At 59.2% G+C, this 15,571-nt stretch overlaps 1 protein-coding gene and 1 long non-coding RNA gene across 2 annotated transcripts in view; both read right to left on the bottom strand.

The window, feature by feature from the left end:
* Nucleotides 1-2,213: 2,213 nt before the first annotated feature.
* LOC119877100 lies at nucleotides 2,214-5,214 on the bottom strand. The gene is made up of 2 exons (XR_005371402.1): nucleotides 3,235-5,214; nucleotides 2,214-2,951 (listed from the first exon to the last, which is right to left on the bottom strand). It is a non-coding gene; the product is annotated as an uncharacterized LOC119877100 (long non-coding RNA).
* Nucleotides 5,215-5,273: 59 nt separating this feature from the next.
* The window catches only part of VIPR2 (vasoactive intestinal peptide receptor 2), a 59,238-nt gene continuing 48,940 nt past the window's right edge, over nucleotides 5,274-15,571 (bottom strand). The window contains 7 exon segments of the mRNA XM_038559854.1: nucleotides 5,274-5,581; nucleotides 6,270-6,311; nucleotides 6,384-6,513; nucleotides 9,528-9,619; nucleotides 10,160-10,229; nucleotides 11,501-11,561; nucleotides 12,290-12,440. Of these exon segments, the coding sequence (XP_038415782.1) occupies nucleotides 5,408-5,581; nucleotides 6,270-6,311; nucleotides 6,384-6,513; nucleotides 9,528-9,619; nucleotides 10,160-10,229; nucleotides 11,501-11,561; nucleotides 12,290-12,440 (720 nt within the window). The 3' untranslated portion in view covers nucleotides 5,274-5,407.

Raw genomic sequence — 15,571 nt, forward strand, 5'->3', positions numbered from 1 at the left:
GTGCAGGTGGCGTTCCCGACTCCTGCAGAACAGAAGTAGCCATTCTCGGCAACGGGGCAGCTGGATAGCTGGAGGGAACCTTCTGGTCAGACAATGTGGCTGTGAAATATGCACTTTATTTGACGTTGGCGCCAAACCAGATCCGTCTGCCATTTGAGAACAGAATGATCTTAATGGAAAGATCCCATCAAAACAAACCTAGAAACTTTCTCTGAGGAAGAACTCTGAAATTTCTGGGTTATTTTTCATTCCATGCTGGTTGCTATAGCAATGAGTATCTTGTGCTAAGGCAGAGAGAAGGAGCCAAAGTGACCTGCTTGAAAAAATGAGTCACTTTATTTTAAATTAGGTTTTTTCCCCCCTCACAGAATTAAATATTTTCAAATGTATTTCCAAGAAAATAAGCCCCAGACTTATGTAGTCTTGGCTCAATCAAGTGTGCACTGCTCACCCGTAGCCAGACTGGCCAAGGCCCCCGGTGCCTTTTCGTGATCTAGCTTGTCCTTCTGGAAGATTTTAATGAACGTCTCGAGCCCCCCAGAGCCCCTTTTCTTCTCCTTAAGGGCATCCATGAAGGTTAGTACCTCTGCGGTCGGCATGCCAGGGGTCACTGCACCCCCGCTCTGCAGCTCCATTGCCTGGCTGCCCTAAGGAAGGACAGCTAATTCCGCAGATGGCACAGGTGCCTTTCCCCAGCAGGCCTGGCCAGCTCCACACTGGGATGCCCCTCTGCTTTGGGTGGAGCGCTGGGCTGGGGGGCTGGGGCGGGGGGCTGGGGCAGGGGGCTGGATGGCAAGCGTCAGCTGGGCCCAGCTGGACCCAGACCCTTGCCCCATCCAAAGGGGAAGGAACTTTATTCAGAGGAACTAAGAGTCAAATGCTTCACTTCTCTGGTTCATTTTATAAATCAAGCGTTCTTTCAACTTGCTCTTACATATATTTTTTTACAGTCTCTCATGAGATGCTTCCGTGTGTGCCCCAGGTCCCGTGGGCATCTGGAGGCTATGTTCTCCCTCAGGTCCTCTCATGGGGCAGTCAGGGGCGGTCACCCCTGTGCCTTCTGAGCTCCACCCCCTCGCTTGGCAGCTTCCTGCAGTGAGGGACTCCTTTCTGCGGCCACCCCCAGGAGCCCTCCTGCAGGTCCTCCAAGCACCATTCCAGATGGCTGGGAGCCCACCGCATGCATCCTGTGGTAGTGAGCGTGGCCCAGGGAGGCAGTCTCGTCTGCCGAGTGGCCAGGCATGGGGAGGCAAGCTGCTCCTGGGGTTGGACTCAGACTGGGGCTTTGTGTTCTGGCCACGGTCTGGTCGAGTAGGTCTTTATGCATAGATTTCTTTCTTTTTGATTTCGAACATTGGTGAGAAGCATATTTAGAATCAGTTTGGTGGGGGGTGGCATGACCCTATGTGGCCTCCTGCATGTCTCCACCATGCGTCTTCTTCGAGGGGCACCTGTGTCAGCACAGCGGTGTGGGGAAGCATTGCCCCTGCCTCAAGGCCCTCGGACGCCCTCCTTTCTAAGGAAAACTCCCACAGCCCAGGATGCACGAGGGCCCTTAGTTCCATAAGCCAGGCTAATATTTTAAAAAGCAACGTATTCACTTTATTCTGAAGGTATGAAAATAAACGGCATGGACGCAGCAGCCCCTTGGCCACAGTGTGTGTCGCTGCCGTGGGCGTCCTCCTCCGATTCCCTACGTCACCTCATTGCCAGCTGTCCTACCAAGGCTATGCACCACCACCCCCGCCTCGTCCCCGTCCTGCACAGACCACACTCACAGACACCTGACCACAATGCCTTTCCCCATCAACTTACCTCCTGACACACCTGAATACAGTGCCTCGGCTGCGTCACTCCCCAAATCCTTGGAAAGCTCCCAGTCTTCCAAAGAATGTCCATCTCACCTGCTCTGAGCATTGGGTGCCTGCCCAACTGACATCACCTCTTGCCACCCTCCTTCACCGAGTGGCCGCAGCTCCTTAGCTACACTAGCAGCACCTGTCCTACTCCAGGCCGCGCCCCCTTTATCCCTTCCACATGCCCCCTGGGGCCTCATTTAAGGCCTGGCTTTTCCTCAAAACCTTTCTTACTCTTGCTGACCCCTGGGCATTGTCTTCCGTAAGGCCAGGGGCAGTCACATGGTCAAACGGACAGACGGCAGACGTGTGGCTGAGGGACACGGAGCAGACACACAGATGGATCCATGGCCCACATGGTCTTGTAATGGGGTTTAATGTAATGTGTGTTTTCAAGTCAGAAAGGAATTATAATATTTCATGATTTGAAAATAGCAGTTTGCAAGCTCTAGATTCATAATCATAATTATTTAAACCATAGAAGCCTGTGTTTCCAGGTGTGCTGTGTGTAGTCTGCTCTCTCTGATTACAACGCTCAGCCAAGCGGACGCGGACAGTTCCACATCTTCTAGAGGTTACCTTGGTCCTCCTTGGTCTGTTCTGTGATTAGACTCCACTGGTTTATCTGTCCTCATTGTTTCTTCAGTTCTGGGCATTGAGCATAAGCAGCAGCTCAGGGCCCGGGGTTCACAGCACACCTGCCCCTCAGGTCTGCATGGCCCTGGCTGGGTGGACGAGCAAGGACGTCACCTGCCAGCCACTGTGCCACTCCCCTTCCCTGTGAAACCTTGAGAGGATGGGGGAGGAAGCATCTTTGTTTCCATCCTCCAAGGGACACTTCCTGTAAAGGACGCCCTCAATCCTTTGTGAGGTGCCCTCAGGGTGCCTGGCCCTGTGACGCAAATCACGGCCCCTGCTGAGTCTTGTCCCTGTTTCCCAGGAGTAAAGAAGTCGGTTTGTACGGTTTGTACGATCGATCGCAGCAGGATCTGTATTCCGGGGCGTGGGGGACCGGCACCTGACGGCAGTTGGTGGGACAGGCTGAGGCCCGGGTTTCCAGCAGAACCAACCAGGGGTCCTCACATCCCTCGTGCCCTGAAGCCGGTATGTCCGGGGAGATAGGGGACATGTCAATGGGGCTGGGGCCAGGGTGGGGGGTGCAGCCGGGGCAGGAGGGGGCTGCCATAGCCTGGGGAGGACGGTGGGTACCTGCACCCAGCATTCTGTGGGAACACCGGGCAGATGCGTAGGCGAGCATTGGTTGTAGGGGACAGATGGGGTTGACAGCTATCCCCGGGCTGTGGACAACGTGTAATGTGGATGTGAAGCACGTGTGTTCATGGGTGACATGGGTGGGGGGGTCGCAGCCTCGGCCTACCTGGGGAGGCAGCTGTAGGGCTTCTGCACAACACGACCCAATTCCCATGGAGGAGGGGGGTTGGGGGGGGCGCCTGTGTGAACACGGAAGAAAATCCTGGGAATCACCTCCAGGAGGCAGGGCTGGTGGAGGCCGTGTTCAGATCGCTCACGGCCACGCTGGCCTATAGCACCGCTGGCCTGTAGCACGGAGCTTCCACAACGCCCCTGAGGATTCCTGGGATCTGAAAACCTGAAAGCGAGCCATGTAGCAACTGCCTCTCCTGCCAAGAGTGGGGAGGCACACTGTTCCCGGAGACGCGGGGGCTGTGTCTTCAGGCACCTCCCCTGCCCGGGCCTTCCCTTGCCTTCTGACCCACCGCCAGCACCCGGAGGCTGTCGCCCCTTCCCTCCCCTCCCTCTGCACCCCTCTCACGGGCCCGGGCCTCCTGAGAACCTGACTGGGTCAGCCTGCTGCATCTGTCCCACGGGGAGTGTTCAGGGGAGTGCCCAGGGCCCTGGGAATGGGTTTTACCCGCCCAGGGCACACAGGTGCAGGGTGGACTGCACACGTGCACACACATGCACACATGCACCAGGAAGCAGGCTCTCCGGTCCCGTGGCCGTGGTTGGCCGTGTGCAGGGCACCCACCTTGGACGGCCGGGGTGCCCTGCAGGGAGGTGGCTGCTTTCTGGGGCCTGGAAGGAACCACATGCTGTCCCCTGTGCCCCCCCCCAACGGGCCTTAAGTGTGCAGGGTGCTCGCTCCTCTGCAGGTGACAGGTGATGGCCTTCAGCCAACATGAGTCAGTGTATCCACAGCTGGAGCCTTAGGGCATGGAGATTTGCAGGCCGACAGATGGGCAAGCAGCTTTCCTGATATGAGGACACGGTGGCCCGAGGACCCTCTGTGCACATTACCTGGCCAAGGGCACACACATGGACTCTCACTGGCCACGTGCTCCTGTCCCAGGCCAGACTGACCTCAGCTGGCTGGTTGCTCAATGGGGGGGTGGGGCGCGGCACAGGCTGGGTCCCTGTGATCCTGGGCCTGGTGCTGCAGGTGCCCCACGGATCATGATGTGGGGGCCCTGGAACACACCCTGCGGCTCCACTGGCCCCATGTGTCCCAGCGTCCGTCCCACAGAGCTGAAGAGGAAGTGGCGAGGCATGTGCCCCAGCCGGCCCTGCGGCCAGGACTCCATCTGTCCCACCCTTCCTGCGGAAGGCTGCAGGGCCTGAGCTGGTGGCTTCCACGCGGTCCCTGCCCGCCCCCTTGTGCTGGTGTCCCGGCCACCCCCTCGGCAGCCAGCCTCTGGAGGCCTTGGGCTTGGGAGCACCAGCACCATGCACAGGGTGGAGGGGCTGGATGGTGTCTGGGCAGAAGGCCCGACTGTCACACATTGCAGGGCCGGGCCCGGGCCATTGGTGGGCTCACCATCCTCGCCACTCCCTGCTCCCTTGGGGCTGCTCGGCCTCCCCAGACCCACTCCCCAGGTCTGCTGGCTTCAGGGGAGCCGGGATCGAGGATGCTGCCAAAGTGGGACAGAAGTGCCCAACACACTTGCAGTTTGTTAAGATGATTCTCCATTTAAACAGAAATGACTTTAAGATGATTTTCATCACAAGGAGACTAGGTTTCTGCTCCCCCCAGAAACTGCCTGGTGTCTCAGTCACCCCGATGACCTGGCCCTAGAACCTGTCCCTGGGTCACCCCTCTTGGGGGAGGGGCCCTTATGACATATACCCTGCTGGCCAGCCAGACACCCTCCTTGTCTGTCCTGGGAGTAAGCAGGGGGAGGGCGCCCTGGGGCCAGGGGACACTTGGGGACACCCACAGGGGCGGGTCTTGTTCAGTGTTGTGTCCTGCAGGTGACAGGGCTGCCCCAGTCACCTGCCCAGGGGCTGGGGGTGAGGGCCAGCACTGGGGTCACACAGACAGAAGGCCCAGCCCCAGCTCAGCACTGGCAGCAGGATTAGAAACCCCGTTTCCTTCCATGGTGGCAGGATCCAGGTTCTGGGCCCATGTTGCTCCTCTCAAGCCCCCTGTTCTCTGTGGGAATGGGCCCATCAACCTGGGCAAAGCCAGCCAGCCACAGTGTGACCCCAGTTCCATCGAGGCACACACAGAGACCAGCGCTAGCACGTCACGGCTAACATGCCCCCGGGGAGTCCGTCTGTGAGGCGGTGGCATGCTAGATGACCGAGGTCTCTGTGTGCAGGAAGGACAGGGCACGGGAGCCCCGGGGGTGCTGCAGGGCACTTTCCGAGCCGTTCCTGGAGATGGAAGAGCTGTGCAGCCGGGAGTCCTGGCCGCAGGGCCGGCTGGGGCACATGCCTCGCCACTTCCTTTTCAGCTCACTCTGCACCTGGGGTGAGGGCAAGGCCACAAGGAAGCGGGGTCAGGTGAACATGGGAGCTTGGGAGCGCAAGCTCCCCCCGAGAGAAGCACCCATGCTGGGTGGGCGCTGACGGGCCTCTGGCCGTCTCCTCTCCTCTGGAGAATCTGTGGGCACAGAGGGTGCTGCTCAGCTTGCTCCAGGAGGAGAGGTAACTCAGCAGCAGGACTGGGGGTCTCTCTGGGTCAGGTGGGGAATCGGTTCTAGGTCGCCCACTGGAAGTGGTGAGGGGGGCAGGCTCAGGAAGGGCCTGGACCCAGTGAGCGCACATGCACAGCTGCACAAAAGCAGGCGTCACAAGGCTGAGGGGCCCCTGCACATGCGACCTGATGAGCTGTGGAAGGGAGCCCGGGGAGCCTGGGGAGAAGGGTCCCATCCGTTCATCCGCCCTCCCCTCGGGTCTGTGTGGCCTGGTGTCCGGGGTCAAGGGGCAAGACAGTGACCAGCCAGGGCGGTGGGTCCCTCTCAGCCACCCAGCTGGGGAGCTTGCAGGGGCCGGCCTGTGGGAGGGCCACCCACGCTGCTCCGTGTGGATGGTGCTGGGAGGGACGGCATGGGGCTGCCCCAGCAGGAGACCCGAGCCCCCAGTGGGTGGATGGGGGCACGTGAGGGCATCCCCCATAGGCCAAGGGTCCCCAAGCCCTGACCGAACACTTACTTCGCTGTTGAGAAAGCAGTACAGGATGGCCACCACCAGGCCCTGCAAGACAGGGGGCGGGGGTCAGGGCCGCGCACCCACTGGGGCAAGAAGGACAGCCCTGTCCATACGTACCTGAAAAGATCCGATGCACAATTCAAACAGGATCTGGTATTTGGAGGAGATGCCGATAGGAAACACAGCAAATACCATGTAGTGAACTCCGAACAGTGGGATAAGCAACAGCGTGGACTTGGTTAGCCTCCTGCCGCAAAGGGAAAGTGGTAAGCCTATAGGGTTGGGGCTGCACGCTGGCCCAGCGCCACCCCGGGCTGAGCCTGTTTCTCACAAGTTTGAGTAACCCACCCCAACTATGCGCAGAATGTGCCACCTACGCAGCCACCCCCTTGCAAGACATCCCGACGAGGCCAACCAACAGCCACTGTGGTTGAAAGTCTTGGGGGTCTTACTGCCCCGAGTGGAGCATCCTGGGTTTTAACTGTCAGGACAGAGGCACGTTTCACTTTCAGGTCAAAGGAGCAGAGCAGCAGAGGTGCAGCCCTCGAACACGGGCTGTGGGTTCTGTGGAGCTGGGTCACCTGGAGTCACTATCCACCCCGGTCACAACGCAGATCTGCTTGCGGCCTCAGAGGCTTGAAGGTGAACCGCAGAGCCCATGCCCTCCTGCAGCGGCACTCGCCGAGCCGTGGCCCCTCCCCACCCCACCAGTGGACAGTCTCCCTTCTCTAAGCCAGCGCTCCTTAGGGGTCTCCAGCCTCTGCTGGAGCAGGACCCCTGGAGGTCACCGTAGATGACCCCTGTGCCGCCCATCCTTGTGCACAGACTCCGTGGGGTTTCCCATGACGCTGCAGCCGCTGTCTGGGAACCAATGCTCTGAGCCGGGGACTCTCACTGCTGCGCGTTAGACGCATCATCCAGGGAGCCTGCAAGACTCCCCTGGGCAGCCTGTGTCTACAGTCCCGTTATCAGGCCAGTATGGCAGGAGTGGCTGGGTGGGCCTAATATCCTCCTGGGTGACCCCACCGCTGCAACATGCTCTGCGTCGGGAGCACTGGGGCCCCTGGGGGGTTGTCAAGAATGAGGATGTCGGCCCCAGGCCAGTTCAGGCCACTCGGTAATGTGGGTGCACGCTGAGCCCCCAAATGAGCATCCAGTTGCCTCCAGTGACCCAGTGGCCTCATCTTGAGGGACCAAGTGAGGGGGCTACACGCCCTCCTCTCCCCACCTTCTCTGGTTAGTTGATAGTCATGAGTTTCTTTACATATTTTTGAGGTACCTGCCCCAAACCTAGCACTCAGAGCCTGGGATGTAAGTTCTAGAAATGTGTCCATTTCTCCTGATTTCTGCCCCACCTAAACAGCACATCCTGTGACGCTCACAAAAACTGGGAAGTCTGCCTCAGGCCATCTGCACAAAGCCTGGAGGCTTGGCCGCTCTGCAGCAGAGCACGAGCTGCCCCCTAACAGAGCTGAATGCTCACCCTGATGAGGTGGCTGCATTTCACGTCTGGGCTCAGCATTAGCCTGTGGGCAGGGGGTGGACTGTGCAGGGAGCTGAGCCCTTTGGCTCAGGGTGAAACAGGGGTCTTGGCCTGACTTCCTACATACGCCTGGAGGTGGCTACCCTGCTTGCCTCCAGAGAAGGGTTCCTGCTTGGGGTTGTTACTGTTACAGGTACAGAAAAGACACCAAGGTGCCACCAGAGGCAGCGTCGCAGGCATGCCTGGATTTTTGTCATCCTGGAAAAAGAACAGACCCTATCTTCCCTACTTAATCTTGTTTCTAAAATAAAAGCATGTAGGGGATCCCTGGGTGGCGCAGCGGTTTAGTGCCTGCCTTTGGCCCAGGGCGCGATCCTGGAGACCTGGGATCGAATCCCACATCGGGCTCCTGGTGCATGGAGCCTGCTTCTCCCTCTGCCTGTGTCTCTGCCTCTCTCTCTCTCTCTCTGTGGGACTATCATAAAATAAAATAAAAAATAAAATAAAATAAAATAAAATAAAATAAATAAAATAAAATAAAATAATAAAATAAAATAAAATAATAAAATAAAATAAAATAAAATAAAATAAAATAAAATAAAAAAAGCATGTATGTAGAAGATCTACATAACGAACACTCCCAAGGAAAAGGGCTGCACAGAAGCTAAGCGACACCAGCCAAACATCAAAACTTGAGTTCGACAAGCCCCTGATCAGCTGCCCCTGGGCCGCAGGCATGAGTGGGTCCGGGTGCCAGCAGGAGCGCTGCTCAGATGGGGCAACACCACTCTGTCCATGGTAGACCCACACGCCTTCCTTCCTGCAGGGCTGACCTCCATGCACCCCATGAACAGACCGGGCAGAGGAAGGACGCCATGGGCTTTATGCTCCCAGGGGCACCGGCAGGAGGGCCTGGGCCCCACACCGACAGCTGCCGGTGCCAAACGTCTCCTCCTAACCTTAGAGCTGGTTATTACGGATGAGGACAGTGAGGCGTGGAGTGGTCAGGTCGCACCCCAGGCCTCCTGCTGCTGCGTGAACCCAGCACCAGTCCTGTGCACAGATGGCACCAAGTCCACCCTGGCTGTCCCAGGAGGTAGGGGAAGGACACCCCTGAGTGCGGCCACCACGGCACAGTCAGGTCACCCGCCCAAGTTACCCAGCTCCAGGCAGCCCGGATTCCACACCTGGTCTGTCTGAACCTGCGGCTCCAATTGGCTTAGCCACGATAAACTGGTTTTACTTTATAACAAAGTTGTAAGCTTCGCTGTCTCTTTCTAAATTCTCAGCCAAGATTCACAGAATCTTTAAGTTCTTTTACAGGGTCTTCAGGGCCCATAAAGTAGCTGGATGATGGTGGGCATGTTCTCTTTCCCACCGGGCAGGTATGATGATAACTATCCTCATGTACTCGTTCAGCCCAAACCTGCCCATTATTATCAAGTACGAAGCCCGGCGTTAGATGCCATGTGGTCTGATGGGGGAGAAAGAATAATGTATAAAATACAAATAATGTGTGGCCAAGGAGAAAAGGTCAGATTACAAAGCAGGGAAGTGAGCCAAATGCTTCAGTCACTAAGCTCACTAGAGGATCTGCCGCTGAAATGCAGGGGGTTTGGCTGGAAGGATTCCCCACAGGGAGATACAGCCGCATTCCCGTGAAAGCAGTCCTGCGTTTGGGTGTCTGCTGGGTGTGCAGACCCTCATCCACCCTTACTCTGGACTTCTAGGCCGCGGGGGCCAGTGAGGGCAGCTCCCCGATCCGCACACATACTCACTTGTACTGTGACTGGTCGTTGCCGCTGACATCTGGAGATGTCAACTTCTGTAGTAAGATCCGTATGATACTAACGAAGAGGACAAAATTGACCTGCACGAACAGACGGTGTGTTTTTGTGCGACCTCCCCTGCAGGGGCAGGTGCGGCGGGGGGTCTGGAACTCAGCATCCCTGAGTTGTGTCTCCTCGCCTTGGACAGGGTCCAGGCACCCCTGCAACAGGAGCTCGGGGCCCTGCCCACTTGGGTCTGCCCCAGGGTGGGAGCTGGTGGGGTCTCCTGACCACGGCACGTGTCCCATGACCTCAGGTGCAGACACAGGTGTCAGTGAAGTTTCAGATGAGAGATGGACGAGTGATAACATGACTCAATGTAACTTTGTATCTGGGGCCTGCAAGCCCCCTGCAGGTGTCTGCGGGAGGGAGCGCACTTCTGTCCCCTCCCTCTCGCTCCCAGGCCTTCCTCCCAGAGGTGAGAATGAAGGATGAAAGGGGCGGGCCACTGCCTGTGGTTCTTCTCTGGGAAGACAAAGACGGCACAACAGGGAACCCTACTGAGTGCAGGGAGGCAGGCTCCCTCTGTCCCCAAGCGCGCAACCCTGTGGAGGGCTGTGCCTCGATCTGGGATTACTCACTATGATGGATGTCAGAATCGGTGCTCGTATGACCCACCAGGGAACACTGTGATCGTTGGTGTCCCAGCAGCTATGGGAAAGAGAGAAGGAATGTCCCGTCGTCACCCAGATCTGTCCATCAGCCGGGGGCAGCGAGGATGTGCACTGCCTGTGGCCTCATCTGGATGCGGAGCCTCTGAACGCAGCTGGCTCCTCACAGTGCACACGCAACCCCTGGGTGTGTCAATAGACGCCACCCGGAGGCCCATGCGCACTCACACACCCAGATGCCATCCCTCCCCAGCCGGGGACCCTGCTTCACTTCATCCTTCCCGACAGGGACAGGACCTAGTGTGGGACAAGTGAGCTTGAGCAGAGCTCCAGGAAGTGGGGGAAGAGCAAGGCCGCCCCAGCAGCCCCGCACCTTGCAAGGAGTGGCTCGTGCTCACTCTGGCCACCTTCGAAAAATGGGAGTTTATCTCCTGAAAATGACTCTTTTTTCACCCCAGGATAGTTTGTGTCTGTATCTTTAAGGTTTAAAATGCCTTTGGACTACACGAGGCAGGCCCAGCGACGGCGTCCGGGGTCCAGCATCCGGGCCGCACTGTCGGCATCATTCACTCCACCTCCCCGCTCCAACCCCAGCATGGGCTACTCTTGTGGCAGCAGGATGCGGTGTGCTTGGAAGCCGCAGGGTGGCAGGGAGTTGGGTCAGGCCAGCTGGCCCTTGGCCAACCTGGCAGGTACTACGGCGAGTGGGCTTGCGGGCTGAGGCCAGAGGGGTGCCACAGGGTCACAGTGCACAGAAACACCCTGTGTCGCCCTCAGTTACATAAGTCACCGCATCCAGGGTGTCGCCAGGGGTGGGCGAGAGCCCTAACGGGGCAGGGCATTCGTGGTGGGAAAATGGTGCCCGAGGGGCGGGGGCCCAGCTCACGGCAGACAGAAAACAACCCGGTCTGTGCCAGGTGAGAACTGCTTCAGCGGCTGTGCTCTCCCGCATTGCCCCTGTCGCCTCTCCCCGCGGGGCACGTGCATCCTGCTTGGCTCCCTCCAGGGACCACCAGCTCCCCACTGGGGATGCTGTGCCCCTCTCTTTAGCCCCATCCCAGCTCTGCTGCAGGACGTGGTGCTGTTTCTGTCCTGCACGTGTGGATCCTCTCCCAATATTCCCGCCCCCAACTGTCGTGAGGCTGGGGTCTTCTTGTGGGAGTGATGTCCACGTGCCACCCTGTAACCGTGTGCTTGGTGGCAGCTGCCAGTGCACATCCTCCTTGTGGGCATGGAGCAGGCTTCTCTCCCGTTCACTCGCTGACTCCAGCTGCAGGGCTGGGTGCTCGCCCTCACCTCACAGGCACTCACCCTGTGTCTTCCAGGGCAATCCTGGCGGCTGTCCACGCGCCAATGCACACGGTGGGGATGCCTGCAGGGAGACAGCGGGTCACCCCCAGCTCCGTGCTTGCTCGCAGGACGCAGCTGCACCCCCTCCCCCGGGCAGCAGGGTGGGCTGTCTGATGGAGGGTTAGGCAGACACGCCTCATAAACATGCGGGACTTTATGCTCAAGCCTCACACGGCAGTGAGGATAAACTGTGTGGAAAGCTGGGACCTCACAGGCCTGCACTGCACACATCTCCGCACACTGTATGCGTTGTTCCTGGAGTGTGGGGGCAGGGCAAGGACGGTGGGGTGTCCTGCACCGCAGATGGGGACCCTCTGCTTACACCCCCACCCTGCCCTTCAGGGTTCTGCCAAGGGGCAGGTACTAGGACCTCTCCATGGAAGGCCGCCTGCCCTCCCCTTCTGCCCCTCGCCCCTAACCCCCTGCCCTCCCCTCCTGCCTCTCCTGCCCCTGGGCCGTCCTCTCCTGCCCCTCCTGCCCTCCCCTCCTGCCCCCCCTCCTGCCCCTTAGCCTTCTCAACACAGGGAGGCCCCAGGACTGGAGGTGTGGGGCACAGACTCCTGCTCTTACAGTAGGGGGGCATCTCCCACAGGAAGCTCGGGTCCTGGGAAAGCACCTCCTCTCGCGACCCGGAGGGCATCGTGCAGGGGTGGCCCAGGGCGTCTGTGAGCTGAGGGGTTGGCACTTACGGGGTGAGGGGCGGTGGGGTGGTGGATGGGGCGGCGGGCACAGCTGTGGACCGGTTCTTACCCCATCCGATCAGGAGGTAGGCCACAAGGCGACGGCCGGGGGAGAAGATGGCCACGAGGAGGGTGCGCAGGTGCAGCCCCTCCACCAGCAGCCAGTGGAAGTTCGCCACGATGCAGTACTGGAAAAACACCAGGCTCAGCTTGCAGCCCACCTGCAGGTCACAGAGCACACACGGCCGCTCGGGTAGAACCGCCACGCGTGCCTGCACACTGAGTGTGGAGCTGAGGAAGCATGACAGCTCCCCGCCCCGGGGACACTGACATGGCAGTGCCCGGGCAGACGCACCAGCCGCCCTCGGCAGGATGCGGCGGGATGTGGCAGGAAGCCCACCACCGGGCGCTCTGCCCTGTTCATCCCCACGTCCCTCGTGGGTCCTGCCCCGTCCCCCAGGAGACAAAGATCAGTGTAGGACGGGAGCAGCTGGCAGCCCGTGAGTGGCCAGGCGTCCCAGGAGAGTCCCCACAGGAGAGCCCACCTGGCACATGACACACACATATCTAACCTTCTCAGACCTTCTTCAGACGTACCAGGTACGTCAGCCTCTGGAACAAAAGTGAAATTGAGGCTTCTAACCCGTAAGTTGTGTCCACGTGTTGAAAGATCCTCGCTTCTCCTCCCCCACAGCTTTGCCGCCCTCCCTTGAAGGAGACCCACGTGCGAGTGGATAGAGGCACCTTGGTACCCGGGGGCGCGTTTTCACGTTTACTCGTGGGTATGTCCGTACAGGCGTGGAAACACAGACACGCGTGCCTATCTCTAGCCACATACTAGGTGGGCACACTTCTCTGTTGTGGGTTTGATGACACACAGCTGACTGTGTCCTGGGGCTGTGCTCGTGCTTAAGGGGACTCACAGCAGCCCGAGCCCACCACCCGCTTGCCACCACCCCCCCACCTGCCGCCGCCCCACCAGGTGCCAGGTTCCTGCTTCCCAGGTGGGCAAGGCTAAGCTCATCCTTCGGGTGCTGCACCGTCACTGTGACTGAGGCCAAGTGCCAGGTGCCCGCGGGCCAGCGGTGGAGCAGGAGCCACTCCAGCGAGCGTCAGGGCCTGGGCACCACTCAATTATGGGAACGGCCCGCAGTGTGGCTGTGACCCGTTGGCTGCTCATTGTTGGGGAGGGAGGGCTCTGTACCACCTGATGGGGACACTCTGAGGGGCTGTGGTCCATGCCTCTGAGGCCGGCGTGGTGTCGACTGCCCTGACCCCTCTGAAAACCACACAGCAAGGTTCACTGCGGTTCTAACATATACACGCCCTTCGATCCAATGTCATCATGTGTGAGCTCCACCCAACAGAAACAAGAGCAGGCAGAGGGTCCATGTGCAGGATGCTGGTGGGGCCCAGTGCTGCCAGGACGGTCAGTAAGCTGTGTCATGTCCACGCGCCAGACGACTGCCACCCTTCATCCCGACACAACAGCTGGCTCGGGGCTTGCACCCTGGCTGAGTGAGGATGCATGGCACACAGAACGCCTGGTTATGGTGACTGCATCTTCCTGGTACAGCCATGGAAACACCAACCGTGTGCATGTCCACAGCCACTCACAGCCTCTGGGATGTGAGCACAGGATGTCTGGGCCAGGGTGGGCCCTCTGCCAACCTCCCCATCGGGGCCACAGCCTGCGGAACTGTCCCCAGGGCCGCTACTCCCCACGGTCTTGGAACTTCCCACCCTGATGCAGCTGCAGTCAGGTCACCAGCCCTGCTTTGGCTGGTGCCCTGCTGACAGTGGCCTCCAGGCAGCCGCCTGGCCTCTCATTTTTCTGGACCAGAACATGCTTTTCCAGGAGTCAGAAAGAAGCAGTGCAGAGGACAAGGATGCCAGTGTGTAGACGGCTGGCAGAGCCAGGGAGCTGGAGGTCTGCTGCCCCGTCTGCTTTATGACCTGGCACGAGACTGTGGCTCCGGGACCCGCTCTCTGAAAGGAACAGGAGGGGCTCTGCCCCCACCTCTGGGCTATCCTCCGTGGGAACCGGTAAGACGCCCAGGCCCTCAGCATCAGGGGTTCCCCTGGTCCCTGGAACACACTTGGTGTCTGCGGGGCTAAGGGGCCCTTGTGCACGTGCAGGCCTGGCACCCGCGCCTTCTCCACACAGACTTGGGCACGGCCTCACGTGTGACCTGAGTCCACAGCTGAGCCCTGGAGAGCATGGGGCCCCCACCACACCATGCAAGCCCCAGGCCAGCAGTCCTCCCGGGCCTGGATCCAGACACGGACGATTGAAGCCAGGCGGGCTATGCTCCCACATGTCCACGAGGGCCTCTGTGCATGCATACATCCTGTGGCTGTGTGGGCACATGTCTGCACACATGCACATGTGGACCCCAGTGATTACATGTGCACACGTGCCGATGGGCTTTCTCTCACTCTGCCTCTTCCCAACCATCTGCCGCTCTGACTGACACCACAGGGCAGTGCGCCCAGGACCCTCCAGGATATGCAGATGCTCAGCCTCCAGCCTCAGTCTCTGCCTCTAGTCCCCCCAGCCCCTGGCGCAGCTGGCTATAGCCAGGTCAGAGCTTGGCTGTTTAGACCCTTCAGCTCCGACTGCAGAGCTCACAGTGGCCACTGTGTATTTCCCGAACTCAGGCTCTCAGGGGTGCCTTGGGAAGCTTGCAGGCAGGTTCTGAGAACCCCCAGTGACCCTGCATGCCATGTGTGCTGGTCCCAGCAGGTCACTGCCTGTGTCCTGGTCCCTGGATCACCAGGAGGAGACACACTGAGCCCAGAGCTCACTTCCCGATCGGTGGGAAGTGGGGGTCGGTGAGAGGTGGCAAGAAGCCTTCTCTCAAAAGGGGACAGCCTCTGTCGAGTTCTTGGCTCCTCCAAATGTCTTGAGAAGCAGGCCCTTGAACCTACTGACCAGCATCCTAGCTCCTTATGGAAAGAGGAGCACCTCAAAGGTTGCGGTCTGATCTGGAGCCCAAACGCTTGCCCAAGGTCCTGAGGACACTGCAGCTGTTTGCTGAGGCTCAGGAGGACTCAACTGAGTGACCTGCCTATTGGACAGGCGTGACAAGTGCTGTCCTATGTGGACTAAGCATTGGAGGTCCATGAATGCTAAAGACACAGCCAGAGTGACAAACATCTACAGAAATAATCAGCTGGGTTTTCCTCCCATCATAGAGCTGGGCTGCAGGGGCTCACTCATGGCACAGGTGATTCACACCCAGCCATCTCTGGAAGCATCTATTGCTCATAAGCTGGGAGATCTGGGGTGAAAACAACGGCATTGTGCATCTCCATCAATGTCAGGATGTTTTAGCCCAGACCAGGCACT

The sequence above is a fragment of the Canis lupus genome, chromosome 16, assembly GCF_011100685.1.
Source record: "Canis lupus familiaris isolate Mischka breed German Shepherd chromosome 16, alternate assembly UU_Cfam_GSD_1.0, whole genome shotgun sequence".
In the NCBI taxonomy this organism is placed as follows: Eukaryota; Metazoa; Chordata; class Mammalia; order Carnivora; family Canidae; genus Canis; species Canis lupus.